Here is a 14,261-nt window from a genome sequence, read left to right on the forward strand (position 1 = left end):
AAGGTCTCTCACAGAGGAGTACCAAGGACATATGTGAAGTAAGTGGCTTTGGGACCAGAACAAGTGCTGCTGAAAAAGCTAGCGCTAGCACTATGACTCACCTTGTCCCCTTACAAGTCAGGGCAGAGCTCCCACAAGGTCTCACAGGATGTTTGTTTAACACCAGTTAAACAGAATCTGTTTTACACCTGCCTCTTCAGGGGCTCCCACGTGCAATTTCAGTTCTCCCATCACCGCTTGTAAATAGCACATAAAAGCACATAAAAGAGATGACAAGCTCCAAAAGCGTGTAACAGAGTAGGCACTAACAGGTAGAAGAATCTGATAGCTATTCTGTAAGTTAAGCTGTGTACCACCTGGAAAATATTTTCCTCCTTTCTACTTAACTTTTATTTTCTTTCCCCTTCATCTCTCCCTCCCCTTTGTAATCACTGATGCTTCACCCTTCTCTGACTTGGCTGTATGCACTTCTCCCCTGGTCAATGCATCTGCTTCAAACTGCACGCCTAACAAGTTTAATCCACCACCATCAGCAGCAGAATGCCAGGAAACAAAATCTGCCACTGTAGCTCTGCTGCAGAGGTGGTGGTGGCTCAGCACGTGTTCAGGTAACACTGGATGTTTTGAAAAGCAAATGCTGATTTTAGATGATTTGAACTGGCTGTGTCAGGTGTTAAATTTTAGGAGTGCAATTAGTGGTAGCTAGAAAGTGTGGGATTCCCATTAAACAATCACATCCCACCTGCCAAAAGCAATCTGAAATTGCACCCCTTACCCAGTACTGAAATTCTGAAAAATCCAAGGTCTCCAAATGAATACAGATTACAGATCAATCTTAAAAAATGTAATAATCTTACAGCTTCAGCGCATTGCCTGCTTTTCTATAACCAGAGCAACAATTTAATTAAAAAAGCATCCATCATTTTCATGTAAACCTACTTTCTTTCTACATGTTCAGAATAAACTTCTGGGTCAGACCAAAAACACACGTGAGAAAGCTGTCAGACTTTCAGTGCTGCTGTTCAGCTCTCCCATAGACCTGATGTATAAGATTAATTTTGATATTCCATTTGTATTATGTTTATTATTCAGCTGCAAAACATGTGAGGCCTTGCACAAAATCAGTATTGGATCCATGAGAGAAAAATGAAGTGATAAGCTAGAGCAAATTATATAATATTCTGACGTTACACAGTGCATTATTGACTGCTTTATTCAAGGTTTTATTCAAGTTTATACATATGTACACTACCAAATATCATCTAGAAAGGAATTCAAGACAGAAACCAGAAATTTCAGAGAAATTCCAAAATGAGCACATAAACTTCTGCTGGAAAAAAAAATAGGCGCTGTCCCAACAAAAATAATTCTCTATTTTGAACCTATTTCTAGTCTGAAGAAACGGCCTTCTTCATAATGCTTTTTGTTACCGTGAATAGTTTTCTGACAATTCTCTGACTGCCATTGTGTACCTTGCTTTGGTTTTCACTGTCTGTGGCCTGAAAGGCCACAGAACATGCTGGAACTAAAAGACAGAGGTGCTCCATGAATGTGCTTACTGTAGCTAATGTGCTCCAGCTGCAAAGGGCCATCAGTTTAACAGAACTGGACTAGAGGTAGCTTTCTGAAAAAACAGACCAATTTCTTAATCTCCATTGCTCACCAGTCCATTTCTCACCAGGAAAATCATTGGCACGCACTATTGCCATGAAGCTCTGGCACAAGTTGCTGGCTCATCACTGCTGAAGTCACCTTGAATGCAAAAAGCAGAGGTAACCTGGAGTCCATCAACCTCGAAAGGAGAATCAGCAGGAACTAACACATCCTAGAAATGATTTAAAGTAACTCATGTGGGAGTAACTGTGGATTTGACAGTGAATTTTATCAGTTTGGGTCAAATTTACATTCTGTGAACTATCATTCCGTCTTCTGTAGGGGTAACATAATGTATTCAAAACCATATTATTTTCATTTACACCTTTCCCCTGCAATAGTGTACAGCACATCCGAATTTGCAAATGCAGTCACAAACCTGGCAGGACAGAAGGACAAAACTTACCCCATCTGTAGCTTTTACTAATAGATCGTAAGTAGTTTGATCTCCTTCTCTGTCAATGTCTTGACAGACACAGATTTGACCAGTACGTGGATCGATTTGGAAAGCTTTGGATTTTTCATAATAATGGAATCCATCATAAAGAAAATACTCAACTTCACCAAACTTGTCAGCATCTGCATCTGTTGCCGTGACCTGCAGGGAAACAACAGGAGCAATGAAGTGAACAGGAACAACAGGAAGTGAAACTACTACTCAATCTCTAAAATTCAGATACTTTAAATATGCCCCTTGTATCATGAAAGCAAGTGAAGAAAATGTGGATTCAGCCAATGAATGCAAGGACACCTTGAGCTATCTGTGTGCATTTTACAAGACAGCAACTTGGATACTGACTGTAATTCTTGCAACAAGCGCAGAGCGATTGCAACCTGTTTGTAACATCCTTATTCATTTACTGATAATTATCTCAATCACATGAACACCTTGCAACTGGAAAAGCTATGCACGTTAAGCCACATCAGTAGGCCGTAACTTCAGCCTCTTTCTCCTTCATGTTTTTACCAGCCCCACAGAAACTACATTGCAACACATCAGGGAGGTGGGATGCAGGACATCCTTGCCGAACATATTTTTCTGGAAGATTCCCCCCATCCTAATTCAGTACATGTTAAAATAGCCTGTATTTATAGTGCATTAATTTGCCCCACTTGAAAATATACTTGGTGGATTTCTCCTCATTTGGCTTCATTTTCTTCTACTCCTCTGAAGAAAAATCCTATTTTCCCCCTGCCTATCTGTGCAAGTGCAACACCTGAAGAACTTAACAGGGCTTTAGAGACGTTATTATTACCAGGCCTGAGAGTGAAACTTGGGCAAGTTGACCAAGAAGTGCAAGAGTGTCTGCCCACCCCAACCCATTGAACACCTGGCACGACTTTAAACGTACCTCTGACAGAAGCCAGTAAGACATGCCAGCAGCTATTCCTAGCAATAAGTTTGTTGGGTTGATTTTTTGTTGTTTTTTTTTTTTTCCTGTGTCAAATTAATGTTAAAAGAAAAAAAAAAAAAGAAAGAAATAGTAGCTTAAGCATGCCCTCGGTGCTCAGCCACTCTGATGCTATGGAGCAGTAACACTTGGCTCTTAGGAAAAGATTAGTTCAACTTACTTATTGCGCCTAAAATCTAATGCCAATACTGAAAGGTTCCATGTAAATGATGCTACTTGTGTCTGCAACTGAGTGTGGGTGAGTAACTACAGGTGTGCAAAGGGCATTGCTGGAAGTGTAGCCCATGTAGCCCATGACAAGTTCAGTAACTTGCTTTCCTTCTGTTAAACTCTGCAGTTCTTAGATTTTAGCAGTACATGTGAAAGAATCAAGAGTGATGAATTTAAATCAAAACGCTTCAGCTCAAAGCATTGCAGATTTGAAGGTCTAATTGTGGTCACCTGCAGTAACATTAATCGTGTATGACTCAGGCAGCAGAATTAAGTGGCATTTATAAAAATACAATCTTACACTCTGTCCAAATCCTCAGAATCCATTCAAATTCCGCCCACCTAATAGTATTTTTTTTTAAGTCACTCTGCAGATGTGCCCACAGAACCTTTGATCTGAAGAGAAACAAATCTGGAATTAGAAACGAAAGAAAGAATTTACAGTAACACAGTAGAGGTTGACGGCACTGAAACACCTGGGGTTTGGGGAGCAATTAGCTGTTACCAGTGTAGCATCATTTCAAAGGAACCCAGTGAAAAAATTCAAGCAGGTTTAAGTTTTTCAATGCAGCTGAAGAATCCACACATTTTAGAATTGGAAGCATGCGGTGGTCATGAGGCAGGGTGTAACAGGTGCTCCAGGCAGTAACTAGGTGCACCACTACCATTCCTACAGGGCATTACAGCAGCAAAGTGCTCAGGAGCTGTGAGTTACAGCAGTCCAAATGAGAGGAAATTAAGGCAGCAGCAAGAATTTTCACAGTGCATTGATCAGGAGCATTCCGTTGGCAATAGCACAGAGGTGATAGAGCTGAAGGGATTTATGGGCCGTAAGGATGGGGGAGGCAACCAGCATGGAGCTGTAACTTCAGATCCCTGACGGTCAGGCTGAATATGATAGTGGGAGAAAAGGAAGCAGGGGAGGATGAAGCTCGGGGGCCCTTCATATTCCCTAGCTAAATACATTTTCAGTGTGCTAAACTGAAGATGCGTGTAGTTAAGGAATGTAGATTGGGAATATGGAAATGCAGGACGAAGCATTTCCCACAGAACACTTTTAAAAGCCAACCACAGCCACGGCACGGATAGCTGCTGGCTGCTCTTCTCCAGTCAGTCATGCTTTCTGTAGTCTACATACTTCACTCCATTTGCGGACTGTTTAGTCTGCAAATCTGTCAAAGGGGAAAAAAGAAGTTTCTTTTGCCACTACCAATAAAGAAATAAATGGTTAGAAGGCAGACATCCTCTGAAGAGGAGGGAAAGGGAGACCTAGAGAAATGCTGCAGCGAACAATCAAAAAGCTGATCAGTCGATGCGATGCTCAGACAGACTAGCACATGGGTGGAATAAATGGTGGGAACCAGTAGGTGCTAAAGCATGTAAGATAAACAAAGAAAAATAATCTGTTTCTTTATATGACCAGCTAAGAGACAGTGTTGGAAGAGCAGAAATGACCTATTTCCATATTTGCCTATGGAAAGAAGCCCTGATCTCAGAGAAAAAAATAGAGGGAAGCACTGTGTGCTTCAATGGCATCAACCTCACGTAAATGTACACTCCAATCCTTCAGTAGGTATGGAAGTCTGAACGAAGGAAAAATGCTGGCAATGTGTTCAAGCAGATGGGAACAGAAACATCTTTTTTCATTATTACACTAAAGAAGGAGAGATTTTACAGCTAACAGAAAGCAAATACTTAGCAGAACCTGAGCTGGTTCCCCTCCCTTCATTGTGACAATAATAACTCACCACACAAAGCAATCTGCCTCCACGTGGGCATGAAATGGGCATTAAGGGCATGGAATGGTGTCATCAATACATGAGTAACAAGATTACAGAGAATTATACCTGCTCCAAAAGTCCAGATTACTTTGAGCGCTATTTGATTTTGAGAGAAAAGTCACCATTTTCATTTTTCATCTCATTTCCATTACTTTGACATTCTCAAACATATATTTAACTGTTTCAACAGTTTAACAAAAAAGGTCCCTGCCTTTGATTTAGATATCTTCACTTTCTTTCCTGCAGCGTTAAATATGTTTAATATCAACTGAACGTATTTTGAAAAGAAGAACAGATATTTTAAGTTGTGTGCAAAATGGGAGAAATGACTTCTGTATGCCAAATTACACCACAGAATGCAATCTGATTACCTCAACTGTGCAGACCAAAAACTCGGGGCACATATTCAGTATTCCAGCATACTCATCCAAATGTAAGATGGATCCAGACATAGGGAAACTACCAGGAATGTGAAAGGAAGTAATTCAACTACACAGCTATGCTGCTGGTGAGTAGTATTAATAGTCCTGTTCTACAGATATCCAGGGTCACCAACCAGAACTCCTACATTCTTCTGATGAAAGGACATCAGATGTGTTCACTGTGATGGAGCAATGCCCAATGTCTGCCCCTTGCCCAGCTAATACTGCAGTACAACCCAAAAACCACCAGGATGACAGACCACCAGTATTTTGTAAGCATTCACCACACTACAATTTCAAAGTGTGCTTTCAGTGAAATGAGGCTGCAGAAATAAAGATTATTTACTAATAATTGTCCTTCTTTAGTAGTCCTTCAGACATAATCATACCTGTGAGATTAGCACATGAGCTGCCAGAAACATCCTCTGGAGGTCCGTAATCTTCCACCACAAAGAGCATTCAGCTCCTCTGGCCAGTTGGCTAATTGGATGTCTTTAATCCAGTGCTCTTACTTACAGGCCAATCTGCCCTATAATTAGTGATCTTTATCTCTTAGCTACCTGAGGCAGTGTGGGTGCTAATGCCAACATTAAGCTCAAGAAGAGTTTTAACAAATACTTATGTTTTTTTTATAATCTGTTTCAACATGTTTGATCACCGCTCACCCCTCCCTTCCCCCCTCCCACCAGAATGGCAGGCTTAACATACAGATACAAGAATAAAACATCCTATCTACTTGCTTAAGTTCTAAAGGCATGAACCTTGACTTTAAGAAGAGGAACTGTCAGCCTGTCCTCAAACAATGTGCAGTGTGATCAGTTGTCAATACATGGCTTCACAGTAAGCTGTAGTGCTGCTAACGCCTACTCACTACATGTTAGCGTGGTGGTTAGAAAACGTATTTTGGGATTATGAAGCATAGGGTCCAGCACCAAGGCCATCTGCTAACAGGTCAAGCATCTACTTGGTCTGTTTGGTCTAGACAACCCTCCACACTGTGCAAACACAGCCTGGATTTCTATCATTTATTTATACTGCCATATATGCTAGAAGAACAGAAGTGAAAAGACAGCATATTTTGATGATGGAAAACCAGTTGTCACTGCAAGTAGCAGATATTACCAGGACTAAAACCTTATTTAATTGAAGACGACTCCTACTGTTCAGTTAAAAAAGCAACTCAGCCCATTCATACTCAGATGCCATGCTGCAGTTTTACATCGTATAGCCTGCTAAACCTTTGCTATGCACAGTTCAGAGCATAAGTATAAATCCATTTTTCATTAACTTTAGCAAGTTTAGAGCTCCAAGTTTAAGAAGCAACGGCAAACTCCAAGTTTGTCAAGCAACGGCAGAGCACAAGTTTCCCTCCTCTGTGCTAATTGAGCAAACCAAGGAGCTATGAATAATATCTTTAATAATCTGCAATATGTCACCAAGAAATATTTTGTACAGACCACATTTTGATGATCTCAAACCGGACCACATTTTAATTTCTGGGGGTGGGATTTATTTTAACATTACATTTAACAGGATGGTTTGGAAAGAAGAACTAATTGAGAAGAACTATCTTCTTGTTTGAGATGTTCTTCCCATTACAGTTCCATCCTGTGAATGATAATTTGGTTAATTTTGTAGGTAACATGTATTATTACATTAATTAAAATTAATAATAATTCATTTTTTCATCTTAAATCAATTAACGTAATTACTGTACTTACAAAGCTGCCATGTGGCAGTCTAGCTTATTGAGCCTAAATGGCCAAAGTACATATCCTGAATGCAGAGCAGGTGTGTGACCTTAAAGCAGAACACTGGTGATAAAATGATCTTTAGACTTTGCTGGTATCTGTAACGGAGAAATTGGAGGAGGATGCTACAAAGGAGTGAAAGAAGAACAGCAGATGTGGATAAGCAGCCCTTTCCACTCCTTCCTCTGGGACACCCAGGTCTGCCTTCAGCAGGTGGCCCAGTGGAAGCCAGTCATTAAAGCTTCTTGTTGCAACAGTAGATTTCAGCTCAGCTTGATTCAGCTGACCCCACGGCACAAGATGGGAGAGTGGCAGGAAGTAGATTGAAAACTCTTCCAGCAATAGCACGGCCTTAGCACAGGCTGAAATACCATGGTTATATATGTTTTCCAAACCCTCAAACTGAGCTGCTAATTCCTGCCTACAAACCACAGTGCTCAACAAACACTCCTGGCGAGGCTGATACAACTACTCATGAAGCCACCTTGTGAACAAGATCACTAAGAACAGAGCTTAACTTCTCCACTAAAAGATACATAAAATGAAATAAGGGTCCTTGGGATGTATTTGCACTTAGTCAGATTAGCTAAAAAATTCTGTGCTTAGTTCCACTCTCACTTGGAAGGATCAGTGAGTAAAAATGTCTCAAATTGATTTTGCTGTCAGAGAAGAAGGCTTTGTTATTGCACCTTTATAGTCAATAAACACCAAGTGCAGACTGCCTATATCACCACTTAAAAATTGCTGCATTTGTTAGGTGAATGTGATAGCTTAGCGTAGAAGCAAGGGTAGCATGGCAGACACACAGGAGAAGCCAACCTCAATGTATCATTTCTGAACAAAAAAAAAAAAAAAAGAAAGCATTGTAGAAGGTCCTCTCAGGAAACGTAATGCTTCAATGAGCCCAGAAAGGGTCTCAGAAAGGGTCTATTTAGTGCCAGCTGCCTCCCACACTTGCAACACAACTATGCCATGCACTGGACTTGCAGGTTTGCTGCAGCAGGAAATCAATCATCTTCCTGTAAATCAGGAAGGAACTCTTCTTTAAAAATAAAGTTGATCAGTGCTGTGCAAGCTCCCCTTTATGCTCCTCACAGCATCAGCCTTTGACCTGTGGTTCAAGGTTATGTATTTCTTGAACTAGTGGCAGGCTCTCTTCTACCCCATGCTTCTTAGAATCATTGTATGGCTTGGGTTGGAAAGGATGCCAAGGATCACCAAGTTCCAACACCCTTGATACCTCAGTCATAGGCAACAAGGAATTCAATTGACTTCTTATTCTCATGCATATACCCTTGAAAAACATGTATTCTGTTCCCATCCATTAAAAATTAGGTTTAGCAGTGACTGTAGCTGATGGTACGAGAGTAGCTTAACAGTGCTCTGAGCCTTTCTTCTCATTTTGTTTTCAATAGTATGGAGAGGCTCTCCAGCACTTTGTGACGGGCTTTTCTGGACACATCAGCACAGGTAGCCAATATTTCTGTCACTCTAACTGCTTGTTTAAAGGGTCTGCCAAATTTTAACAAATATGCAAAGCCTTCCAAGCCCTCTTTCCTAGTGAATACATGTTTATGAGCAAAATAACACTGCTAATAATATCTGAGTCATCAGTGAGCGCCGCAGCCTGGCGCTGAGAAGCATGGCCTGCACTGCTTTCACCAGCTCCCTGCAACATCCATGCCCTAACCATTAAAAACAACAGTCTCTCTCCCAACGAAAGCATGTATTTTGTGTAACTGTAGCCTTATAAATTATAGCCAATTCAAATCTCTTCAAGTAAGAAGATGAGAGTTCTCTTAGTTCATTTCTGCTTTTATGGAAAATTGAAAACACGGCCAAACTCACAGCTTGAGTAATGTATTCATAGCACTTTAAAATATTTTCATACTCTGTTCATTGCAAACATTAAAATTGGCAAGGGATCTACATATATTCTAATAATTGGTGCAGAAATGAAGCCTTTAACAAACTGGAGAGAAATCTCCCCCCCTTCCCTTTTTTCACATACACACCATTTTTTCCCCATTACTCCAATGTTCCATGTCTGTCCCCAGCTGTTTTTTGCTCTATACAGCTCTCAGGCAGTTTAGACACTTGACCAAAAAGCAGAACCATAAGCAATTCAGAAAAATCAAAAGGCAACAAATAGGCAAAACCTTAACCTGAAGAGCATAACACCAAACAAAACAGAGCATACTGTCTAACAAAAAAGAAGCTTTTTAAAAAAATTATTTTAAAATTAAAAACTGCGTGCAGTACATGTGCATAACTAAACCAGTAATTTCCTTAAGCCAGGTATGTTTTACAAACAATTCAGATGGCCCAGTTTTTGAGTACGTGGAGGAAGCAGAGCACCACCCAAAAGGGTAAAGGACATCATGACAACCCATGACGTTCAAACAACAAGAAGTATCACAAAGCTGCCACTTTATACTTTGCACAAACTAATCTAAAAGTAAAGCTCTTAAACACGCTCATGTCTAAAACAGAGCTTACCATAAATTACTTCCTGCTCCCAAACTACAAATCCTGATTAGTTTAATGAGAATTTTGCTCGAGTGGAAACTCTGCTCAAGGAGAACTCCATTCAATGAACAACTAATAAAATTTACTTGATAGTCCTCGTGCCAAACAAACCTCACGTATGATGAATGAACATGACTGTGCATAACACACCCTTCCATAAGCCACAGATCTTTAGATGAGCATAGAACATCCAGGTGGTTAACTATCCTGTCTCAGAATTACAGGGTCAGAAGTACGTGAACCCCCTTTGCACACCAGGTGTATGCTGGCCACAGGCTAGCTGGATGTCTGCATGATATTGTGGGGTGCACCAGCTTTTCCTCTGCTGTGGTCCCTCTCTGTTAATACGCAACTCCGTTTATGTGACAGACACAATGCATACAAGCCAGGATATGCAGCTGGATGGTGCCCTACTGCAAACAGATTTAATCTTTTTCATCTAAAAACCACAACAGAACACACCTTCATCAGACGGGACCCAGGAACTGAAAAGGGTCCCATAGGAACTGAAGTGACTCCATGGGCTGAAACAGCTATTCTGCTGGGCCATATCCACCCCACAGCTGAGAAAACCCAAATTACAGAATCTTCCAGCCCAGAACAGTACAGAGCCAGCTAGCAGGGTCAAATCAAGAATGGGAAGAGAATGACAAATGTTGTAGTCAATAAACCTGCTGCAGAAGTGGATCCTGTCCCATTACTGTTCACCAACAAGTTTTTCCTGCATAAAGGGAGAGTTTTTAAATAGAACAGCCAGTTGAGCCAAGACACACCACAGAACAAAAGGATCATCATTGTGGGAGTAGTTCACGCATGCCTACAGGCACAGAACGCAGCTCTGTTTTATGGCATCACATCTAAAGAGGGCACACTGCACACCAACGGCATATTTTAATGAATGAATGCAACAGATCTGTAAAGCTCCAGGAAGGAAAAGAAAAAGTCTGACAGGGTATAACTTGGCCACATCATTTACACAGATGGAAGCATCCCTTTTCGTTTTCCTCACTCTGATAAGGAGGTCTCCCACAAACAACACAGTGGAGCCCTGCACAGTCCCTGTACTTCCTGTGCAGCAGAATTGTTTTGAAATGGGAGATTATCAAACCAAGATGGCTACATCTGATTGCTCAGCTCCAGACTTTTCTCAAGTCATCTGCTCTCTCTCAGGAAAAGGAGATGCTGCGTTCTGAGGACTGGAGACATGTCCAACTGGGGCAAGCAGAATCTGTATATGTATGTCTAGAGAGGACTGAAGCCTCCCTGGATATTCAGACAGCACGTTGCTAATACTAAGTCACTAAGTAACATCTTTTTTCTCTATTTTCTCACCACATTTTTGCTCAGATTAATGGATGAGACCATTTGCAGGATGGTATTTGGACTATAAGTAGACTGGATATTACTAAGCCAAAAGGATCCCTGTAGTTTTGTGACATCTGCATGTTAAATTTGTAGCTCTTCAATTCACATTGCTGTTAACATTGCTGCATTTTCTAGAGAATACCAAAAAGCACGTTATAATACAGAACAGGGAATTGCCGAATAATGAGATTTTGTTCTCAATCGCTCATGAGCAGTACTGGTACCTTTCCACAACTCTCATTAATCTCAGCTGCTTGCATCGGAACTTCTCACCATCTAGTCCCAAAACAGATTGTTTCTCCCAACCTCACAATGTCTTGTTATCCCTAACACAGGTTTTCCATTCTTCCTATGGCCCCACAGAGGGTGGCAGCTGCCTCTTGCCAGCAACTACACAGCAGGCATGCAGCTACAGTCTTCTCACCAACCTTGTAAAACAAGTTTCTTACAGAGACCTGGCTCCTGTTGAACGACACAAGCAGGAATCGCAGCAGCTAAGCTTTCACAGCAGGACTATTCTGCTTCAGCCACACAAGAGACACTGGAGAGCACGCAGTGCAGAGAGGGAGATCCAGGCTGCAGCTCCTTCCACGTTTGACTGCAGTTTTCCAGCTCACTTGTAAATACCCTTATGCATTTCATTCTCAAGATCTTCTTCCAGTGCATGCAATTGGAGATTGCTGTTCTCGTTTGTCCTGCCTCATTATAACCTCATTTTTTTTCCTGCTCCCCTCTTTCTTAAATGAAATTACAGCCTGTTGAAGGGGAATTATAAAGATTCAAAACTTCCTGGACAATGTCTAGCACCACATCTTTAGGAGTTAAAATGCAAAAAAAAAAAAAAAAACCAACAACCTATTGCTGATAACTACTCACTTCATCTTCCTTCTCCTTCCCACTGAAGGATTCAACATATATTTGAGTTAAAGCTCTGGTCTTTCCTCTTCCCCAAAGTTCTGAAGTGCCTTTTCTTGCACTGCATGCAAACATCCAATCTTTCTCCAAACATGTTAAACCATTTCCGAAGATGTGCCATGTCAAGACGTTTTCTACTCAGGAAGGATTTCATTTTATCATTTTTTAAATTATGCCTTTTCTTTTTCATGAACTGTGTTATGTTGTTTGACAACATTAAGAAAAATCTCCTAATATCTTCCGTAAACTACTCATATCAACCCTGCTATGATGTCTCATATCAACCATTGCAGATGATGTATAATCAGGCATGTAAAGCAGGTACCTTTAACAAAGCATGCACATAGATACTTTTTCTCTCCACAGGAGGTGAATATTTTCAAATTGATGCTGAGACAACAGAAAGGGAGGAGACTTCAGCCACCTCTCTGCTGGTAGCACCAGTGTTGGAGAGGCTCCTGGACCTCAGAAGTTACAGTACTGTCCTTGCATTGCAGCTAGAGGCTACGAATGAGGTGATCAAGACAGCCCAGGCACTTCCAATATTTATCTTCATGGGAGCTGGCATCAGCAGACGCTGTGACGGCCTATTTCCACAACTTCTGCCACTTACATTCACTGCATCATGACGTATAGAACTTGGTTAATTGGCAGACGTTTCCAATTTGGAAATACTGCACTTACTGAAACACCAGAAGCATCCAGAGTGCAGATCTAAAGATAGGATGCAGTAATGGAGCGCAGGGCAGGACTGAAATCAACTGACAGAAAGGCCGAAGAATATGAATTGACAGTAGTGAATAATGGAAAAAGCACATGGTGCCTAAAGCAAGCATGATACATGTGCATCTCAAATTCCCTTCGGCTAAGAAATAACTTGGGGAGGAGGCATGCACAGCTGGAGGATATCCAATGTCCTAGCTCAAAAACATAAAATAAAAAAAAAATTTGAAAGTCAGTCCCAATATGAATATATACATTTAGTATCAAAGCACAGAACTTTGCAGAAAAATGAGAACTAGGAATGAAAAGAGAGGAGAACAATCATAACAGGCAAAAAGCAGTTAGCTGAACAACAAATTTTTAAATGTGATCTTTCATATGAGGTGCCAAAAAGATGTATCAGAAACTTATTGAAGGATAAGTTATGTTGAGAGTGAAGTGCTTTGGTGGGAAAGACCTGCGCTAGCACAAAGTAAATGAAGCTTATCTTCTCCACCAGCTTCAGAATTAGAGAAATCTGTGCATTTCATTGTGTTGTGCAGATAAGTTTTTGTGACAGGAAGCAAAAATGATCTCCACTTAGCCACCATGTTCAGCGTGCCACTAAGATTCATAATGCTGCCAAACAGTATGCTCCAAAAGATCAGTAAGCATGGAAAGCATTTACAAAATACCACACAATATTTCTCCACAGTTAGTCACACCACTGGAAGTGAAAAGGTTTGCCATATCGACTGTGTAAGTCCAGTGACAGCATCAGTGCTCTGCAGGCACACAGACATTTAAGAACCACCTGACAAACCCAGAGCTCCCGAAGCACTGTGTGTTGTACATTATCACAGCCAGAACAGCTGCTGATGCCGTTCCAGCAGAAGAACCGTCTCTCAACACTGGACTCCATTCCAGTCTGCCTGACTATTCTGATGGACTGAGTATTCTTCTCACTGGGAATAACGGAGAGGATGCTCCGTGGCCTCATCTTAAGAGCAGCAGTGCAAATTGGTCACCAGTGGTTCACACTCCTATGTCATTACACATTCACAGCATGCACACCGTACTGTACTTGGCCTGGAAAGCCATAGCTAAGAAGCTAAAATAACACTTTTTGTTTTCAGAACAAAATCTAGAATGAGAAACTATGGAAAGTAGGAAAAAAAAAAACTTTCTCAAAAATATTTTTTAATTTCTTATACAGTTTCCCAGAGAAACCTAAAAAATTATTCAGGTAGGCTGCAGACAGAAGAAAAGCCCGCAATGTGATCCAGCATGAAGAAAAATTCTCAAACTATAGTTTTCAAAAGCAGCCTTGTCATTTATTATGAAATGAATGAAAGAAAAACACGCTTGCTTCAAATTCTGTATTAAACTCTGCAATAGTCTGCTCCACCATTTTTAATAATCTTTCCTCTTACAGAAAATTGCACTGTTGTTTTTTTTTTTAATTTGCTAGCAATAGCTTGGGGAATTTTGGAAGAGCAATCGTTAACTTTATAATGTCAT

General features: G+C 40.8%; 1 protein-coding gene across 1 annotated transcript in view; it reads right to left on the minus strand.

Moving 5' to 3' along the window:
* DCHS2 (dachsous cadherin-related 2) overlaps positions 1-14,261 on the minus strand; it is an 87,690-nt gene that overhangs the window by 57,541 nt on the left and 15,888 nt on the right. The window contains 1 exon segment of the mRNA XM_042870506.1: positions 2,060-2,251. Within this exon segment, the coding sequence (XP_042726440.1) occupies positions 2,060-2,251 (192 nt within the window).

The sequence above is a fragment of the Lagopus leucura genome, unplaced genomic scaffold (assembly GCF_019238085.1).
Source record: "Lagopus leucura isolate 7727_CA_CO unplaced genomic scaffold, USGS_WTPT01 Super-Scaffold_100004, whole genome shotgun sequence".
Lineage (NCBI taxonomy): Eukaryota > Metazoa > Chordata > Aves > Galliformes > Phasianidae > Lagopus > Lagopus leucura.